The sequence below is a fragment of the Magallana gigas genome, chromosome 4 (assembly GCF_963853765.1).
Source record: "Magallana gigas chromosome 4, xbMagGiga1.1, whole genome shotgun sequence".
NCBI classification, from domain to species: Eukaryota; Metazoa; Mollusca; class Bivalvia; order Ostreida; family Ostreidae; genus Magallana; species Magallana gigas.
Genome location: NC_088856.1, coordinates 16,956,903 through 16,979,780, shown reverse-complemented (window position 1 = coordinate 16,979,780; position 22,878 = coordinate 16,956,903). Strand labels below are relative to the sequence as shown.

Sequence of the window (22,878 nt, the reverse complement as noted above, 5' to 3'; positions counted from 1 at the left end):
ATTATGACCAAATCACCCAATTTCTACCCCTCCCTCATCCCCTCGCCCCCATTATATTACCCCCAAAATATAAACTTTCATAACAATAATAAAATCATAGTGCTGATAATGTTCACTTGTGTATATACATGTATATAATCATATCATATTATAGAAATGTATTTGTTATAAGTTTATATGTCTTATATCACTTGTATCTGTTCTTTCTTTTGTGAAAGTTGTATTTAATAAAAAAAAAAAGAAAAAAAGAACGATAAATCGTGCAATGCACTTTCATTTTAAGGATTGCTAGCTCTCTTGGTAAAGATTAAAAAAAAAAATATTCGATATTCTATAATCATATTATTAGACAGACAAAAGGGGATTCAGTTTTGGGACACAGACACTCTCCAGTAGATTATTGTCACTGTTTGGAGATAGATAGATAGTCTATGGGAGTTATATAAAGAAAATTGCTTGATTTTGCAATTGGAGCATTTTCCCACTGAACGTTAAACAATTTAACATGCATTTTAATGTGACAAAACAACGAGTTTTTACAGAAATCGATGCCTGATTAGACCTGATATGTAACTTTATTGGTGTAGACAACAAATCCAGTAACCCGTATGACTCCGTTTGGGTTACTTCTGACTGCTGATCAAGACTTTTCCCCCAGGAAGGGGGATGTCCGAGGGGTTTTCTAACGAGGGGGTCCAACGTTAAACAATTTAACATGCATTTTAATGTGACAAAACAACGAGTTTTTACAGAAATCGATGCCTGATTAGACCTGATATGTAACTTTATTGGTGTAGACAACAAATCCAGTAACCCGTATGACTCCGTTTGGGTTACTATCTGACTGCTGATCAAGACTTTTCCCCCAGGAAGGGGGATGTCCGAGGGGTTTTCTAACGAGGGGGTCCAATGGCCTATTTTCAACAACTTCCAAATGCGAATTTAAAAATTTTGAAAAGTTAAAGTATTCTGCATGATGCCCACCCCAAACCTTCTCAAGAAGTCTAGAACCACGCATTAACTTCTTTTTTTTAAACAAATGAAAAGGGCTAGTGCTCCGAATGCTGTTTTAGTTTGAAAGATAGATGAGTCTGAATGGACTGATTTGGGGTGCCGTGAACTGTTGGTTCGAGGTGTTGGAGGGTAAGATAATGGGTTGGGTATTTTTATGAAAAGGGTTATAAAGAGGCATATAGCTCTGCAATATTTTTTGAACAAATGGAACGCTTCTAAATATGCGTACAATTTAAATTGTTTTAGTGGCTTCATCTTTCGTTGTGTTTTACATCTTAAATTTTTTAAAAACTACTAGGATTTTTAAAAACATATTTTAGACAGTTGCAATACTGGTTAAATTTTCTAGTTCCATTCTATATCTATCATTTTTAATTTTAAAGTTTTTTTTTCAAATTTAATTTACTGTGATTGAAAATTATGCTAGGCCATATTTATATCCTAACTATAGCTATTCAGTACATTAATCAAGTGGTTAAAGGTATGCTGGTGTATAGATTTCAATAATAAGATGCGTGTATAGTCCATCCACAATTTGCTGAATGCATTCTTTTTATTCTTGTGAAGTAGAATTTAAACAAACACTCAACTTCAAAATTTACTGATGGTTATATTAATCGTGTTTGAAAAGAAAATGAATTGCGTGAAGTTCATGAAGAAGTACTTGACTATTAGTTTTGTGATATAGTTGGCCCTGGAGTCATCTACATTTTAAAATCTTAAACTTAAATCCTTGAAAGAGAAGTGCATGAATTTGTGTTGAATACTCCAGACTGGGAATGGAGTTGGGGAAAGTTGGTGACGGCATACATACTAAAGTTTTTTGACGATTCACGTGTCACGGTGTGACATTCAATCTTTCGGACTACGTATTTTTAATTATTGTGTAAATTAACTTTTTCGGACTTTGTGTTAATTGGTACAAACACTTTCCCTCTATTTCAACAACTGTTTTAAAAACTCCGAGCTTCCTTAATCCCACCTGAGGCACAATCAATGATGGACAGCTAGTCTTTTAATTTACTTCTGTTCATGTTTATTGACACTTTTTTCATCTTATTAATTCTTTTATGTACATGCTGCTAAAATGTCACGAGTTACTCAATTGCTGTTTTATAATTGATTTTCTTACTTCTGTACATATTATGTTAATCCTTCATTGTGTTATTCCATTGTTAACTATATATGATTTTAAATTGTAAACTATCGTCAGTTGGAATCAGACTTTCGGTGCCGATGAACACCAAACTCGCGTAAAAGTGAATTTAATGTAAAGTCTATATGAAAGTCTTAAAACTAAAACGTGAGTTGGCTTGTTGAAGGTTTCATGAGGCTTGGTCCAACAACAAGAGAATAAGCTCAGGGTTGGCCCAGTATTAGTCCTGTGCGGGAGAGAGCGCCCCCTAATACACGTAATGAACATAGTACCGGGTATATAAGACGTAGTATAAAATTAGATAAAATGAAGTGCATGAAGAAGAGGTACCTGTACTATTCAGGTCTTGTGACGTTGGAGATGTGTTCATGAATATTATGCTATATCACTCTGTGGGTAGTACAGAGAGCACTGGTTTTCAGCGGCCGTGCACCACAGAAGCGAGGATTTCACATTCCACAGTAGTCCCGTTTCCAAATTTAGCACGGCGGTGGGCCCTTAAAGGCTGCTACTATGAAGCAGCAGGAGTTCCTTTGTGTGGACAAAATTAGGTACTGCTCGACGTGCACTCCATCTCCATAAGAATCAGGACCTATATATAAGAATGACGTCAATAACGGACTAAAAACAGGAGTGTTTTATACTAGAAATCATTACTTTTCAATGATGGTACATACTGGAGAATTTTAAAACCTTGAAATATTAATGATCTTGTTTAATAATAAATGTTACCTACAGAGAAAACAGTCGAAATTAATACAAATACTTATTTTACAAAAACATTTTGAAAAATCTTTTGAAGCAAGAACGATAAATTTCGCAGTGTACTTTCACTTTGAAGGTATGAATTAAACATTGCTTAATATTTCGGTAAAAATTTAATTTAAATACACATTTACCGCACTCTTATTATTTATGATACATTCTTGTTATAAGTAGACGTGTTAACCATATCTAACCTTAAATATTCCAATCAATTGTTGTTTAAACCAATCTGATTCTCTGATGTGATGATATAAAAAAAATTAACGTTAAACATTCAACAGGCGCGGACCTCAGATTTTGTGGCGGGGTGGTGGTGGCGGTTGGTTTTGGGCGCCGATGGTCTTATGTTGATCCATTCCTGTGTCCGGTGATATCCCAGGGGAGGAATACTAGTATACAAAAATATTATTATCAAATTCCAGATGTATTCTCAGTTTTTAAATATTTCAACATTTTAACACTCTTAAAAAATAGAATAACATGTCAATCAAAACTGCAGGATAACTAATTTATTAACTTCTAATTAATTATATAATCCGTTATCTTGGATTTTTCTCTGCGTTGCATGCAAAATATTTATAAGGGACAAATGTGTTGAACAATTTAACATGCATTTTAATCGCATACCAGTTTCTACAGATATCCGGAATTTGGCAGGGAAGGAAACGGGTGCCAGCGTTAATAAACGCTTTCCAGTACATTGAAGACAGGTAGACTAGGGGAGGAGAAACCCCACCAATAACGTACAGAGCTTATTAGTTTTATTTGTATGATCAATCAGCTAGTTGCAAATAAAAAGAAAAGAAACGGAAGTATCTCTAATAGCGTCTTAAGGGCACCTGAAAATAAAAAATAAATAAATAAATAAAACGAGTATAATTTTGCGCATATTTATTTAAGAGAATAAATTTTTTAATTAAAACTATTTTTGGCACACTATGTAAAGATGTTTAAGCATATAGATGTAAAAAAAAAAAATATCAAGAAATGTACAAAAAGTATATCATATAATGTTTATTGTTTGATAACTAACAAACATTTGAATTTACAATGTATACTGGATGAATGTAAATACAAAATTCGTATTGGAAATGTTGTATTTACACCATGGAACCAATAAATTCAAATGAATGTTCACAACATGACCCAACACCAACATGTTTACAGTACATACAGTACTGTCCCAACTCCAAGCTATCATTTATCAAAGATCCTAATAATGAAGCCATGTTTAATGAAAAAACAAACCACTTAAAAAATGAAGTGCAGGACGTAGCGGTACCCGTTGTATTGAGGGTGCTATTTGTCCCTTCGATAACGGTAATTAGTGACCTAACTCTGTGCTACCTCTGACGGTCACCATGAACATAGAGATCGTCATCACAGAGGCGCGGATTCTACTTTCCATCCACACCGTCACTTATTGGATTCCTTGGAAGGGATTTTGCTTAATTATTTCACCCCATCTTCGCTAGACAAAGATGTAGAGGATCAGAGTGAATTCTAGACCCTTGACTAGCGGAGATGGCTATTATTGATAATTCCCCGGATATCCCTATCACCAGATACGTCTTCGATCGTGCGAGGTATACACGTTCACAACTAAATAGGTACAGTACTACGTGCACTCCACCCACAATCGATTCGCGATCTGTAGATAAGAATAACGTATATATCAAACTTAAGAAAAGAGTATTTTATTCTAGATATCATTTATTCTTCATGTTGGTATATACTGAAGATTTTAAAAACATTTGAATATTTAAAATATTGTTGAAGGATATTTGTAACGTAAAGAGAAAACGGACAAATGAAGTAAATCCTTTTATTTTTTAAGTTTTCAGTTTTAGAAAAAGCTGAGAAAAGAACGATAAATATCGAAATGCACTTTAACTTTAAGATTGCTATAACCATCTTGGTAAAGATTGTAAATAGAAACATTCATCGATCTATTTCACATTAAGATATGCTTATGTAATATACATGTATAAATGTAAATGTATTTATCTGTATATCATCTTTTTAGAAATACTCCACAGGTATTCATGTATACTTCTTTATTTCTGATATTCCACTCTTTTGTTATTTAATAAATCTTATCAATCAGTACTCTATAATAACAAGGTAGACAAAGTAAAGGCGCGATTTTGCAAGGAAGGGGGGTCAGTTTTGAACAATATCTACAAATGTAAATTATCAGATATTTCTGATAAACGTCTAGCAGAATTCAATTACAAAGTATTAAATAATATTCTTTGTAACAATGTTTATTTAAGTAAATGGAATAAAGAAATCCACAGTCAATGTAAAATATGCCAGGAGAATGAAAATACAAAGCATCTTATTTTTGAATGTGATAATGTACTTGAAATATGGAATGCTTTAAATGTTTACACTAAAATTGATATTAAGTGGAAACATGTACTTTTAGGTTTTTTTCATGAACAAAATAGAAAAATTGTATCACTGAATACCCTCATTTCATTTATAGCATACAGAATTTATAAATATAAGATGTATTATCGGGTACATTCCTTAGAAGAAACAAATTACAATATTTTGAACCATGTAAAGGTATCTACTGTATTCTATGCTTCTGTTTTAAAAAGTCACAATTCATTCGTAGACTATAGAATTTTCCAAAATTTTGTAAAATCAATTTAGAGCATATGTATATTCTATATTTTGTTGATGTTATCTCTGTTTGTTATATTTGATGTAAAACTGATATAATGAATAAATCTATAAAAAAAAAACAAAAAAAAAACAAGGTAGACAAAGTAAAGGCGCGATTTTGCAAGGAAGGGGGGTCAGTTTTGAACACCGGCGCTCTCCAGTAGATGAATGTCAATGTCCGGTTATAGTAGCGCAGATCGAGACATTTTCCCCAGGAGAGGGTGTTCAAGGAATGGGGGGGGGGGGGTGGCTTGATGGCCTATTTTCGGTAACTTTACGATGCGAATTTGAGAAGTTTGTAAATTTTGCCTAGTCTGGTCCCCTCCCCTTTACCCTCTCTAGAACTCTAGAACCACGCATGAAGATTAAACTAACAAAAAGGTCTGGTGATCCGAATGCCGTTTTCTTTGAGGGATGAGGGAGTATGAGTGGACTGATTAGGGCCTTGGTTGAAGGGTAAGCGATGGGGTGGGGCGTTTTCATGTAAAGGTATATGAATAGTCTCATAGCTCTGAAATATTTTTATTAAAGAAATGGAACATTTATTTTATGAACTTCTGTGCAATTAAAATTGTTTAAGTGTTTGTTTCTTTCGTTGCTTTTTGCAATGAATTATAGAATCCATTAATTCTTTTTTACGGTACATACTGGAAAATTTTAAAACCTAAAAATATTAACAATTTTGCTCAATGTTAAATGTTACTTATGGTGAAAACAGTAAAAATTAGTAAAGAAGCTTGTTTTACAAAAACCTTTTGAAAATCGATAAATTTGGCAGTGCACTTTCACTTTAAAGGTATGAGTTAACAATAGCTTGATACTTTAATAGAGACTTTTAAAATATAAACATTGACCGAACTCTTAACGATATACGCTTATGTAATACCGGTATATAGATATAACTATTAATGTATAAAAACTCCTTCGGAAATTCTACCCGAGTACGCAATTTGGACTAGATTTTTTTTTATATTTAATCATATTTTCCCAATCCATTGTTGTTTAAACCAATCTGATAAATTTAAAAAAACACACAAACGTTAAACAGACAAAGGGTGCGGTCCTAGGATTTGCGGCGGGGTGGTGGTGGTGGTTGGTTTCGGGCGCCGGTGGTCTCCAAAAGATTCACATCAGTGTCCAGTGATAGTCCAGGGCAGGAATTTAAATAATATTTATAATCAAATTTCATATGTCTTCTCAATTTTTAAAATATTTTTAGCCTTGTACAAACTTTACAAAACCAGAATAAAATGAACAACATGTCAATCAAAACTGCGGGATAAATAATTTATTTAATTCATTTTTTTTTTATTGCACTGACATCCTTCTTTTTTATGAGTATTTATCCGGCGCAAATCTGTTGGACAGTCTAACTCGATTTCAATGTTTAAATGGTATGTCGTTTCATTTAATGGGTTTCTTCCGAAATCGGCACCTGATTAGATCGGACACGGCACCCTTCGTTAGTTTAGATAATAAAACCAATATACCGCTTTCCTCTGTTTGGACTGTTCTCTGCCTAAAGTAACCCAGAATGGTTTAGGGTAAGATGTGAGGACGTGTGTTCTTATAAAAAAAAAAGCATTATTTATAGGCATTTTATTTCTATCGAACAAATGGAACAGTAATAATATTGCTTGCAATTTGGAAGTTTTTTCTTACTATTTTTGTTGCACTTCAAAGTATTATGCAAACTACCATATTTTTTTTTATTTTACAGTACAGAAATAGTTAATATACTGGTTAAATTTTTAACACTAATTAAAGGTTGAAATCAATTAATTCTATTCCATCTCTAATTTTAAGGCTGCTTATAAAAACCTTAGCTGATAACTTTACAGGTAGCTGTGTTTGAAAATTATTTTAGAATATTTTTATCTAAAAAATATATTACGCTGTTATAATCATTAATCTAGAATCTCAGATGTTGATGTCAGGTTTTATTTTAATATTCTAATATGTTGGTGCATAGATTTCGATAATTAAGTAAGGAGGCTAGTTGGTTCATTAACAAACTAGGTTAGGACGACAAAGAATTGCTTTTAACTACGTTAAGCATTAGATAGTTTAGAAGTGTATACCCTGAATTGAATTGTAGGAAATAGAATGAAAAGGCTACGAAAGCCGAGAAGGATCATTCGAGATTCGAGATTCGAAATACGAGATTCGAAATACGAGATTCGAGATTCGAAATTCGAGATTCAATATCTAAATTAACCAATCAAATCATGGATCTGAAACCTGTATCCTAGCAACATCAAACTGTTCTAAATAAAGATCATTCGTACATGCTCTTTCCTACAAATAAATGTCTTAATAGCTCTTATGTAATGGTTATAAAATGGTTAAATTATCATTAATGAATTAACCCCACACAATATAAACAATTAAATTAGTGATAACACTGTTGGCTTTGCGAATCTATGTGATTTTGTTTATCCTGTATGTATTTTCCCCCCGAACCATTTTAACCCGTAGTGTATTCGCCCCAACTGTGTAAAAATCGGCTCGCGAAAAAAGATCTTTTTGATCTAAATAATTAAAACTGAGTGTGGTTTTAGCTATGAAACGAAATTCAATGAAATAATCGACATGTCAAAATATAGGTTATGATAAAGTTTTAAACCATAGGAGATATAATGATTTACAACCTCAACGACAACAATCCAGATAGGAATAGTGTATTGTAGGGTATCAATGTCATTGTCGATATGAGAGAGAGAGAGAGAGAGAGAGAGAGAGTTTTGTAGTGTCATATTCAATTTTGATTTAGAATTTGAAATTGTTTGATTTGATACAAGCATATACAGACAGTTAAGCCACTCATAGGAGAAAAGAGAGGAGGTAGATAGGATAGGGCAGACCAACTAGCAAGCTTTAATTTGAACGGTGTTAACGCACGTGTGATTTACATCGACTCTCTCTCTCTCTCTCTCTCTCTCTGATGTTGTACTCAATAATCTGTTTTCAGTATATAAATTTCGGGGGGGGGGGGGGGCTATATAGTCCTAATTTAATTTTTCAGTTATTCTGTCCCCACTTCGTTCTCTCTTCGTTTTCCAGGCTTTTTTTTTATTTGGCTCGGCAAATTAATTTCAAACTTTCTGTGTAGCTCCATAACGATGCACTATAGATAATTTATGAGTAGTTTTACTTTTGATAAACATATATATATATATATATATATATATATATATATATATATATATATATATATATATATATATATATATATATATATATATATATATATATATATATATATATCCGTACTTAATTACTTAATTAAATTTGACTCTTAAAATCGGATTTAATGTTCCAATAAATATAGGGTAGGAATGAATAGACGGGACCTTTTTGCGCATATCATACTGTACCATTCATTCAACACAGGTATTAGCACTCATCGAGTTCGACTTTCATTTTTTATCCACTGGTTTTAAAGCTATTAATTTTTGAAAATATTTCGAATTTATGGCCTGATTATATATAAATTAGAGCTGCGCTGGTGCATCTATTTACCCAAATGGACCAAAATATAACTAAATGAATCTAAAAAATTTGACAAAATTAGTTTTAAACGACTCATTTTTCAATTCTAATCGGGTATGTCCTTTAGAAAAATCTTGAACCACACACATGTTTAGCAAATAAAACGACAATTGTTTCATTTTTTTATGGGGAGGGGTGGTGCCGGTAAAAGACATGTATTGTTTGTGGCAGTTGGGCTATACTCTCATTTGTTATAATAGGTATTACTATACATATTGATATAAAATGAAAGTTTCCAATTACACTGTACATAGCTTCTATCATGCATTTTGACCCGCGCGATACTTTAAGACAATTTTCAAAGCATTTAATGTAATTCAACCGATCATTTTTGGAAATAATTTTTCTGGATCCCCGCCTGATACGTCCGCCTCCATGTACATTAGAATTACATGTACGTTGACCATAATATGTAAACATTAACTTAATCGGCTATGTTATGTGACGATAACATTTTTTATCAATGTATTTGCAGGATAGGTAACAAATAACAGCCTATTTGTTGATTTCCGCACTGGTTATTTGAGATAATTTGCCGCCATCTTCTATGCATTCCCCACACCAAACACATTTTTTTTTATTTTGTGTTCTATGTGTATGGCGACAAATTGGTAAATTTGCACTTCTCGCCCCTTGTAGCTTCACCCTGATTACATTTTATCTGGCTTAGTGTAATGTAGTAGTATATTAAGTACACACATCTTTGCAGTGTTATTTACATCTTTAGAGAGTTACTTACATACAAAGTAAACTTTTGTATGATTTATATGCAATTATTGTCAATTTTGATGCATTGGGGGGGGGGGGGTAGGAAACTACAGAGACACTCAACTTGGGTGTGATACATATGCCTGTCTATACCTTCTATTCTTTCTTGTTGATATATCAATGAATGAATTATAACAAACTACAACAATATACTTTGAAAAATTCATGCACAATCAAATTTTTACAATTTTACCGTTCTCTGCACAAGAAATCGGCAATGTGAACAAATTGGCACCCTATTATCCCTACCTTTAATTGTACAAAATATGTATCCTTCTATATTGAAAACAATGCCAAAAGTAAGACTCATAAGAGGTTGTTTACTCAAGAAAAGGGAAAAAAATTGTATATATTAATAATTCCGTATGATGTGATAATATTTCAATGATTAGTTTATAATCATAGTACTAGTGTATGCCTGTATACATAAAAAACGATAAGTAATGCTTATATTTATTGGTGAAACCTGGACTGATTATTTATATTTAGATTAAAACGTATTTTAGATACTAATCTTCATGCGCGGAGGGGGTCTATAAAGGAGGGGGTCTGGACTTTCCTCGGGAAAATTGAAGCTTAATATTCATAGTAAAACTATTGAAAATTGGCCTAGGACCCCCCTAGCGAAAAAAAATTGGCTCCGCTTATGAAGCTCTCTACCATAACCGCATTTTTACACAAAAAGGGTGAATAAAGCAGGGGTTTAAACTATTGGTGGTGAAATACCCCAGGGTTCAAACGCATCAGGCGGAAATGCACAAGGGCAAACAAAATCACATAGATCTGCGAAACACACTGCATTATTACTATTCTACTTGAATATTCTGTGTAAAAATAAATACAAACAATTATTTAGCTAGCTAGGAGAAGTGAACATAGCATTTATTTGTATATAAGAGCATGTACTAATAATCTTTATTTAGAACAGTTTGATATGTCGCTAGGATACGTGTTTTCAGATCCTTGATTTGATTGGTTAATTAGATATTGAATCTCGAATTTCGAATCTCGAATCTCGTATTTCGAATCTCGTATTTCGAATATCGTATCTCGAATGATCCTTCTCGGCTTTCGTAAAAAGGCCCCAAATTTGTGGTCATGCCACTTTGACTTAACTAGACTAAAAGATACAAACGTAAATCCTTTATATAGCTGATAGTTAAAATCTCCGTTTTGAAGCACAAGGTACATGTATACATACACTATATTCAGACACCCGGGTATTGTTATATATAGCCTTTCCAGATATGGTGTGGATATCTTTACTACATACTCTATGATGTGGATCATTGCTCATAGAAACAGAAGTAAACATCCTTTATTCGTCTATTGACATCCGCCACAGATTAACCTCACAACTCAAATATACTAGTATGCAATACAAAGATATTCTTATTTGGTTATATGTATTGTATGCCGAAGACCTACGATCGATCTGCGGCTTACGGTGATGTTTACATACGCTTCAACTCAACTGTACACACACAAATATTGTTATTGTAGGAATTGATCACCGTTATACAGTCAAAAATGTTTTAGATTTTTCCAAATTCATCTTATTTTTATATTCTTTGAAGTTTCTCAAAATGGCGGACAAAGTCTTTGCCCTGCTTACGAAATTGGGAAGTTGAGCCTCTGCTTTTAATTTGTCAATATTCGCTTTTCTTCGTCCCTCGGCGGAAAGCGAGAACATGATATTCGTCACTTCCTGTTCCATAAATTTCCTACTCTCGTAGGAAGATTTGCAAGAACCCGGGAAAATAGTCCTATCTCTGGCGTAAGAGAATGTTTTTTCACGCCTTCGAATTCTTCTGATTGGCGCAGACGCTGATTGTCCGGCGGCGTTTCTAAGAAACGTGTCGAACACTTGTTTCGTTGTTGAGACGGGTTCTTCACGTTCGGTTTCTTTGGGAACTGTTTCCTGGACAACAGTTTTTGCTAAGGCCCATTTATTTTTAGGCTCCGATTCCACCACAGATGGCGCTGTCGTCGGTTTCACTTCCTTTTTCTCACTAATAGACTTCCACTTCAACAGCAAACTTTTACTTTTGTTTATTTCATCATGTTTCGTTTCGTTTTCTTCTTCTTGTTTTTGTCGCCATGAACGAACATAAGTATATCCCGGAATTCTCGTGACGTCACGAACCGCACTTTTTTTCTTCAGAAAGGGATCGTACCTCTCAAAGCTGTGTTCCCGGTACGCCTTGGTGGACGCCCGCATCCGGCGATACTCTTCCTGCGTTGACGTTATGTCACGATAGCATTTTATTTCCTGCTTTTCCTTATCCTTCGACATTTGTTTTAGAGTAAATCCCAGTTTGTTGTGCTCGTGCTGGTTCTTTACTTTAGTGTTGAGCAGAATCTTCCGGCTCATTTTCAAGCTGTGGTTCAGCTTGGTTTCATTTGTCGCCGTCATCGTTATAAAAACCTCACATTATATTTTATAGATTCACATTCATTTCTCCTTTAATTTCACCCGAACACACAATTCAAATAGTATTCGTTTATAGGTTTAGCGGAATATAATGTGGTCTTTAACATTCGGCATCTATATTTTACTGATATAATTTACATATTGATTATAAATATTCATTGTCTTAGATTGAATGTTGGTGTTTAAACACAACACTGAGGAATATTTGCATAATCTTTGGGCTTTTATGAGTCTGCATGACATTTACACTCTGAGGAAGTCTAAATGAAGGTACGGTCCAAAAATCGAAATTGATCGAATGAACTTTATTGATTTTGCTTGTGCCACCGTTTTAAAAAATATGGACGTGCCAGTTTTCGCACATGTTGATACAAAAAAGATGTTTAAAAAATGGAGTACCAAGTACTTAATATTAACGATTTTATAGAAATCAATTCGTTTGCTTTTTAATGATTAATAAATATCGATGTGTTGTAAATTTTGTAAACCTTTATTCGAATGACTGGTGTTAAAATTAAGCCTCAACTTTGTTTTAAATTCAAAATGTGGTATATTGAATTTTTTTCATTTCAGATAAATCTACGTGCTGGAAGAATTTTCAGAGTCGATTTGACACGACACATGTTCGATTGAATGCAAGGTAATCATATTTTTTCAACACATTTAAATGTGGGACACCATTAAAGAAATATGCATGTAATTACAATGATTTTAATTTCACCCTGAGTACTGGGTACCTATTAATTAAGATGGTTCTAACCTATTTAATCAAAGTGCACAAAAGTGCTCATAAATCGAGAGTTTATTGTCAAAGCAACATAAACAATAAGTTTAGTAACTTCAATACACAGTTACAATAGTACAAAATTTGATTTTCAACTGGAGAAGAATAAGTTAAATATCTATACAAGTATGTTTACATTTTTCAGTGTCTGCAGTCTGTGATAACACTACCAATCGAGATTGTAATGTATAGTCCAATAAAGTTTATCAATGAATATTGAAATTTTTATTCGTACAATTGCTAAAAATCAATTTAATGACATACACATATATGTAACAAAAGAATCATTATTTGAATATTATGTGTTGATCAAATAAGGTCGAGCGTGATCAAGTCGGGCTTTATTGGATGTGATCACCCACGAACGTATTTGATCACGTAATATATAATTCCTTATTTCTTAATTAGATAGATCATCACTGACCAAATACATGTATTGTCATATATAAAAAAAATCCTGTGTGATCTAAAATACAGATGACACCATTTGTTATTTGAGTTAGAAAATTCCAACCACAAATAAATGTTGATATAAATATACATGTATTTTATAATGCCAGTTTGGTAGTTTCTATATTTTTCTAAATATAGATATAATTGATAAAGACTGGTAAACGACAGATGCACACACATTAAACTGGTATACGACTGGTATACGACAGATGCATATACATAAAACTGGTATTTATGACAGATGCGCATAAATAAAACTGATATACGACTGGTATACGACAGATGCGTACACATAAAACCGGTATACGACAGATGCGTACACATAAAACTGATATACGACTGGTATACAACAGATGCATACACACAAATTAAAACCGATATATATATATATACCAATGGTATATGACCATGCATGCATGCAATATTTAAATAAAACTGGTAGTGGTATATGGTCTATGAATATGGGGCCGTTCAAAAAAACTTTTTGAATAGAAAAAATATTTAATGATACAATAAAAAAGTCACGGATATCAAAAATTAGAACAGAAACATTCGATTCCAAAAGGATCGTTTTAATTTTTCAACTGTGCAACTCTTTTTTGATGTCACTGCATGGCGTGCACATTCTTAATGTATTCAATGTCGATTAACCTTGGTATACATATTGCAGGTATTTCTGGTTGACATCCGTCGTTCTAAATCACGTTAAGATTTTTTTGTCGGATTTTTTAATTCGTTCTCCGCCTGGCCATCTTCCAATCAAAGTAATGATTTATTTCCTGTTTAATCAAGCACCTGTCACTTTTCCGAACGTTATACTAAAGGACTATATATGGTTTGAGCCCAAAATGGCCCCCTAAAATGAACATTGTCATTTTACTGTAATTCTTTGTTTTATTTGTACGAATATACATTTGAAGTTTTTTCATAATTTTCATTTTGATTTTAGTGCCCACAATTTTAAAATATGACATCATAAAGTTTACCTTTTCCCGCCATTTTCTCATATTTAGCATAAAACGGCTTGTTTTGAGGCAGTTTTTCTTTAAGGAAACATTGAGCGACTGCTTGAACAAACAAAATATTTTCACCAAAGATGTATCTTTCCAACACTTATAAGTGACAAAAAGTTCGTTCTTGTTCAAAGAGTCGCTCTATATTTCCCATTCGAAAAAACATAGAAAAATGTCAATTTTTGATTGATTTCGATTGAATTATAAAAATAGCGTCACTTCTGACGTCATATACTGCCAGTGAGTGCATATAAATAAATAAAAATAGGTGAAAAACATATTTCATATCAACTCTTTTATACAATAACACAACAAATTAATGTACCTGAATCATTTTAAAAATAACGAATTTTGGGGGCCAAATTTGACTAATATCATATATAGTTCTTTGAAACTGCATTATGCAGTCGTCTGACGTCATCTTTTCAATTATTTTCAAAAGGAATACACCGGAGGAAAATATTTTTGTTAAATAACCAAAATATTACGTCAGAATATTGCAAGTCCGTATTAACAGAATATCGTTAAGAAACTGAAAAAGAATAATTTCGCGCGATCATTTAATCAATTAAGATTAATTTTGAGGTATATAATTTTTCAAATTATTATTTTCTGCGTTCTTTACATTCATTTCATCAGAATTCGCCGTATAAGAAATTTTAAAAAATGCTAAAAATTTAATCAAAAATTTTCTTAAAATTTTGTCTGCTATCAACAGGAGTAGAAAACAGCTTTTACGCATAATTTTTGAACGGCACCCATACACATAAAACAGATACAGCATATGTAGTCTTGTAATCATGTAAGTCTTGTACTAAATATAATATATAATACTGAAGCATGACTTGAATATATATATAATATACAATATTATTATGCATATACATGAAATAAAACAAAAATGGTACATGGATAAGATATCTCTTTTACCCTAACAAAAAAGATCTAGACACCCCCCCCCCCCCAATAAAAATGTATACATATGGCAACATAGTTTTTAATACAAACAATAACATTAACATTATAAATATACACATTAATTGCAATGTTTGAATATTATTAATCTAAATAACAGCATCTATTCCGTATGTTACACTTAAGAGATAAAGTCGATCGATTTTATAAAAAAGATGGAGTAGAACTAAGAACATATGTTTTGCAAAACAACATTAGCAATGCTGATTACTCTTATTTTCATTATTCATCTCAACAAATCACGTTTATGAACTTTGAACGCCAGCAAGAGTTACACTGTTATCGCTCTCTAAATTTAAAATCTTATATATTCCTTTAGATATCACATAAATAAATACGTATTATATTAATTAAATATTTACATAACCTTTAAGCTATTCTAGAGTGTAGTTTGGTTGGTCTGATATAATACTGCTCATTTCCGATTCAAAATCATCCAAGGGCGCTAATGCAGGTTCCTTGAAATACACTTTAGAAAATATCAACAAACGTAATCGATAGAGAAGGAACAAAAATGTCTGGCTCAAAATGGCCAGAACAATACATAATATACACGTCACAATGGCCTCCGTCGGTTTCACCCAGTTCAGGACGTTGTACGCATAGTGCCGTCCTTCCAGAATCGTTCCGTCGTTCAGAAAATAAATGGCGTTGAAGAGTGAGTAGATAGAACCGAGGACTACTGTGTAGAACATATGGAGAAGACGAAAGGGCGTGGCAGAAATCATGACGTCACTGATGACGTACACCGAGTTCAACGTGTGTTTGAGTCTGCTCAGCTCAGTTTGAAAAATCTCTGTTTAGGAAAAAACAATAGTATACCTTTCAAAAATAATTGTGTAGAGAAAAAAAATGTTCTAGCATCAATTGTAATACAACTTTGAATACATTTTTATATGATTTTTATGAAATTTGCCATGACACTTGGGTTATCATAACTATCGGATGAGAAGAACTTGATTCCATGATAAGCCAAAAAATACAGTAACCTTTGTAAACTCATTACTCACTGCTATGGTCAAGGAATATAATAAACGCCCAGTATGACATAGTTACTATGAAGGCGGAGTTGTAGCTCATGTTTTTCAGCACCCAGAGAATCTTTAAAGAGAGGGGCATCCTGTCAAAGTATCTATCGTCTGCTGAAAAAATAATAATACGTCATAAAGAACTTAATATGCATAGGGTAGAGATTGGCCTTAGTTTTGATTAATTTTTTTTTTACATTAGGAAGTGAAAACTATGTTTGGCGCTTAAATCTACTGGGAATTGGGCGTTTATATCGTACTGACACCGAAGGTAAGAAAAGTAACTGAAGCAAGCATCAAAAGAACGACCGCAAACCATTTCCTTTTCTACAAAAAAAATATTTGAAAAAGATCGAGCTTTTTGCATTACATGAGAAATCCACTCACAGACATCAGCATACTGGTACATGGCCCTAACCGGATTCCATACTAAACTCATATTTACCAATATCGTTTTATTGATCACAAACAATAAATGAAAAAAAAAACGTTTTCCAGAACGCGAAAGAGATCACAGTGATTAAAATTTTCATTAGTTAGACTTTGCTTATTATATAATGTTCCCATTCTTCGATACACTGTTTAGGGTCGGCTGGAAAACGGAAACACTCTACTAGTATTTGGGTGTACATGTAATATTAACTTATAATGTCATTAGCTTTTATATGGACGCTAGGTTTTTTCCAAACTTAGGAACCATCTGCAATGAAAAGAATTCCTTTCGTGAACACAGACACCTAAGAAAAACCTATTCACTGGCAAATTGCAAAAAATAAAGGTTTTGCACTTTTAAATGTCATGAAATCCAATGTCAAGTTCACTTTGATATACCGGTACATTAATCGAAATCTGCTTGACATCAAGTAGGCATGAAATGGCATACGAATTCGCAATCCCATAGCTGTAACAAAACGCCGCGAGACATAATGGAAATCACGGATGGTTTGTCGCGGAAAAGAATAGCCAAAATGAGCGGATCAATGCAATAACAGAGCAATAAATTAAGCTGTAATAGCGGTTCGTTTCCGTAACCAGTGTTATAAACAGTCTCTCGAGACACGCAGGGTGTATGGTACATTGAGTTTACGATATACGACCAAGGAATACGTCCAAAAATCACGGAAAACGCTTCCGTCAATGTAAACAGCGGTTTGCATCGGAAGTGCTATGATGCCTGTAAATTTGTATGTTTTCTGAATTACACGTTCTGTCGTCCTCAGTTTTGCGCTAAACTTAGGAGGCTAAGTGGCTTGCCATGGATGGTCAACTTAAGATCCATTGAAATATCCTTATTTTATGTTTTTTAGCCACAACCAGCATCATTTTTGTAGTAAAAATTTCCGCTTAAAGGATTCGTCGAATCTGAATATGTTCCGAAAAATTTTTCACGTACTCTTCTTTCCGGAAGTTTTATCAATCACATTTACGCGGGTTTGAATGCATAAGAAAATGTACAATTTTCAGGGACACCTTTTTTCTAAACAAATACTAGTATCGATTGGTCAAGCAAAAACATATATCCTTTATATTTACGAATATTCTATATATCTAGTTATTTCTTATTCCCTATCATATAACGGAGTCTTTTGGGGCCTTCTTTGAATAATTAACTAAAACGAAAATGTGCAAAAAATATATTAACGTTTTATGAATCAGAAAACAGACTCTATGAGATATGCATCTGTCTCTTAATGGTGCTTTATACTCTATGAATAATATATTAGCGATAGAATCATTGCACTGCACCGAGATCTGATGGGGTAGAGTCATTATTTTCCGCTACTTCACAAAGCACTGAATCCCCTTTACAGAAATGAAACTGAATAAAACACAAAATGTATAATTACACTACAGTTGATAAATCTAATTCATGTATTATTAAAACCATTAGGTTTCATTGCACCGAACCTGCAGACACGAATTATTCATGTTATTTTTCCTTTAACACTTTTATCATGAAGATTTGATTTTTATTCAGATATGGTAAATCAGTGTTTCCCCCATTTTTATGGATTATCGTCCTTTGGATCACCCATCAAATTACTGTTGGTTTTCTATGACCATTCTAGATCATAATGAAATGCAGTCAATTCATGTATAGCATGCGTGTAAAATTGACAAAACGTTCATCATTTTCAATTTGATAAAACTAAAGGAATGTTACCTCTCTACCTAGAGGGCAAACGCACCTTAAAATTATCATGCTTGAATATTTGGTGTTGTCTTTTTATATTTCTGTTGCCTTTATATTGTGAAAGGGTAAGTATAACATTATACTAAAAACTCGATACGTTTAAATCAGACTTTCATGCGGTTTTTTGTAGTTTTAAGGAGGCTGGGGATCAACAAATTGCCGATAAGATCTGTCTAAACTTTCCAAAATTATATTTAAGGACATTAACTTTTAAGTGTTGACTGTTTTCTTATATTTTTATACAGAGTTCTTTTTATCTAATGGGGATAATGGAACCTTAAAAATGACACAATCACCGAACCCTCTAAATTTAACGGGTGGCAGTAAATACAAAATTTACAGTTGTCATGTTGTAAATTTTGTATTTACTGCCACCCGATTAATTCAAAATTTACAACATAACAGACTGATAAAGACCATGACATTACCTAGATTGTCGGAAGACTTGGCCGTGTAGACCAGACTACACACTGTCTGGTACACGCTTATGATGACCAGCAGAAAGAAGCTCCAGTTTGTAGCGTACACAGCGTACGTCCAGGTTCTGTCCTGATAGAACGTCTCTGATTCGTAGATAATATCAGCCAGGAACCAACCAATCAGTGCCAAGGAGACAATGATACGACAACCGACGTACAATTTTTGATTAATTGGCCACTGCAAAAAATAATATCAGTGTTAAATGTGAGTATTATTTATATTTTAGTGAATTAATTGTAAAAGCTGTTTTGAAAATTGTAGAACCAATTTTCTTCGGAGGGTTGACAAACGTAATTCATATTATAATACATTGTATATTCAATTTGTTAAAATTGAAAACTGGCCCTCCAGAAAGCCGTAATATAATTAAGATGGTTTCATACTGACTGACGCACAACGTGACATTCAAAAGTGAAAACATTGCTCCAGCTTTAGTGAAACAACTGTTCACCATTTCCGACTGTAAATTAATTAAGTCTATATTATATCCGTTTTTGTTGTTGTTTTTTGCAAATTGCAGGTATGCAATCTAATATATAGGTGTAGAACGTTCACTTACATAACTAACTTAAGACAAACAATACCACAAACTATTTGCGATCCCAAACTTCCGGATGTTGACTAGATGACACATTACAAATGGCGGCGCGCGTTGTTCGGCGTGTTTTTTCTATTCATGCAATAATCCAACTCATAGAGGCGGAAATGAAAGGCCCATTAGCGTCAAATGTAAAAACACACAAGACTGAAGCGAGCCTATATGTCAAAGCAATCGAACACACGAATACACCGTGAAATTGAAGTTAGCTAAGCACTTTATCTTCAAAACCCTCGAGATTCGGATCGATTCTGAAAACAAACTTTGATCTTGTAATTCTATATCATCACTCACTTAGCTTCTGTAGATCACATCCTCAAAACAAATAGCATTACATGCGCTTTGTTTTTTCTCGTCTGATTCTGCAAAACGCGTTATAGATATAATTTATATCTTATTTAAAAACAGGTTTCTTGTAAAATCATATCGAGTATTACTACAAAATAGAGTTAAAGATTGTACAAAAGTGAAAGAAAAACCGATTTACATATTTCAAAAATTAGTACATAAGTACTTTTCCCTTTCTAATGTACGTTTCAGTTTCTTTTCGATAAATTATAATCCAAACATGTATTAATTGCTGCAGACAATATTTATGTTGTTATCAGTGTTTGCCCTTTGTCGTAACTGCCTTCAATCTGCTGTAACGAATACCACTCAGTGGACATCTATAGCTGATTGTCCAGTCCAGTATAATTGTGTTGTTCCAGCCGCTGACCATTTGAAATGTCAGCCAATGAAAGTCAATACAAGTACAATCCCCAGTAATAGCTCAATATATCGGCAGCTAATGTAATGACATTTGTGATGATGAAATGAACGAACTTAGAACAGAAAAACGAAATATGATGCAGTGCGTAACTGATATAAATGTAATGTACTGTATGGTATTTTTTAAAAATGTTTAGATCACCATTGGATTATTTTTCACCAAAATTGTTTGAAATGAGAATGTGTTTTTATTATATTTCTCTCTCCCCTATGCTTTTGCGTTTTGTTCCGTTTATAGAAGCCATTATCATTCGGCGATTATGGATTTTTTCCGCGTAAAACAGATTGTATGCATTCATTTGGCTTATGGCTGTAAATGTCAAAGTGGGCGATCAATTAAAAAAACTGAATCAGCGCTATTTGGAATTAAATGAATACAGTCGTGAATAAAAGATATACACAATTCATATTTACAAAATCAATTCGACCCACTTTAAAAAGATTTAATCTCGTGTAACTGATTTCTTCGGAGATTTATTGCAATTTTAATTGATATATTTTCATTCCATTAATTAAGTAAGTAAAGACTCTATTGATTGACTGAAACAAAAACAAACAAGTAGAGAAAAAATAGCATGTCTTATTAATAATTACCTGAGAGCGAAGAAAGTCCGATGGGTTTTCATGATGAAGGCTTAAATTCTCAGATTGAAATTCTTTCACAAACGTTTCGCATGCCATAGTACTTTGATCAGAAGAGACCCTCTCTCATTACAGGCTAGCAAACGTGAATCGGCGTGAACAGTGTCCCTTTACTGCAACAGCTGTTTAGAATATGGTTACAGTCCCATTGTTTGAATTTATATCGTAATCTGTATAGATTTACCCTAAATGAGTGAATCGTTTCACCACAGTCTTGTAGAGATTGCCTTCAATCTGCTGACTGCATTTCGTTATCACACAAGGTTCTGATCGCGACGTCCCAATCGATAGGAAACCGTTGGCATCCAAGGACATCGCTGTTCACGACTTTTTACAGAAAATATAACAGCGTTCCGGTAGCTTCGATCTAGACTCGAAACCATCAATTTTAATTACTCTCGCATTTCATCTTTCCAATGCGTAGGAAAGTAGCGTTAGGCTTACAGTATGCACTATGTGTACAACAGATGTAGCTTTGCTAATGGGACTCGATTGCACATGAACTTGATTGGTAAAAGGGTGCCATTGCAGTGTCCAAAATTTGGCGTTGAACTTTGCGACAAAACGGGGACATACAAATGTAAAAAGTAAAATTCAGGGCTAAGATGGTTTGATATTTGACTCTTTTCAGTGAAGTCAAGCTCTACAAAGCAACGGCGGTTGTAAATGAATCGTAAAGCATACTGTATCTATGTTAAGAAATGGTTTTGAAATATACCTATTACGTGTTATCTTTAAAAATTGAAAAAAAAAAATGTTCATACCTATGCATATTGATGTTTTCTTTTTAACGGAAACTGACGGTTATTGCTTCTGAAATAAAAGTAGGTTACGTCATTTACGCTGTGACGTCACAGAGGAAGGCTCTTGCGGCTTTAGGGTCGCAAACCTAGCGGAAAGGTTACGCTCGTATAGATATCTACTGACAATATTTGATGCTATCAACAAAACAGTTTAATCAGTTTCAATCAACTTATAAATCTGCATATGAATATACACATTCCTTTAAGCTATTTATGTGATTTATTCGGTCAATTACAGTTGATCTCATAAGTTTTTGTGAAATGTGTTTTATTTGTATCAAGTTTTATTTAAAAAAAGGGGAAGGTCATGGACGCTTATGGAATACATTCGAGGTTTTTTTTTAACCCACTAATTTTTTATATTTTCCCAATATTTTTTATTTATTCCCTATGGATTTCTTTTCCGTTCAAATATATAAAATCAATTGTAAAAAGTTGGCAAAAGGGGGGAATGTTAGAATCAAATTGTTGGACAGAGCAACTCAGTTATTGTTTCTTTATGTTCTTATTCGTTCCACTCAAAGGAAGATAAATAATTAATAAAATGAAACACACATACACGTTTGTTAGGATATGAGTGCTGTATAATTACTTATACATGTAAATACATTAAATTTTCTTCTTTTTCTTCATTTCTACAAAACAAAACAATAGTTTTAACATAATATTCCAATACATTTGAAAAGCAAAGGCGTGTGGGTGGGAATTAAGTTATCTGCACTAAACAGGGCATTCGAATGGCTAAATAACTTTCCGCGCTAACATCGGTCAG

The 22,878-nt window shown here is 33.2% G+C and overlaps 1 protein-coding gene across 2 annotated transcripts; it reads right to left on the bottom strand.

Annotated features, from left to right (window-relative positions):
• Positions 1–13,149: 13,149 nt before the first annotated feature.
• LOC105328201 (uncharacterized) lies at positions 13,150–21,722 on the bottom strand. Of its 2 annotated transcripts, none has more exons than XM_066081466.1 (4): positions 21,256–21,722; positions 19,241–19,469; positions 16,601–16,732; positions 13,150–16,386 (listed from the first exon to the last, which is right to left on the bottom strand). In XM_066081466.1, exons 1-4 carry the CDS (start codon positions 21,340–21,342, stop codon positions 15,965–15,967), a joined length of 870 nt encoding a protein of 289 aa, XP_065937538.1. In that variant the 5' UTR covers positions 21,343–21,722; the 3' UTR covers positions 13,150–15,964. The 2 variants fall into 2 exon arrangements, with proteins under 2 accessions (XP_065937538.1, XP_065937540.1); XM_066081468.1 differs by having other exon boundaries at positions 16,601–16,729; positions 21,256–21,719.
• Positions 21,723–22,878: the final 1,156 nt, after the last annotated feature.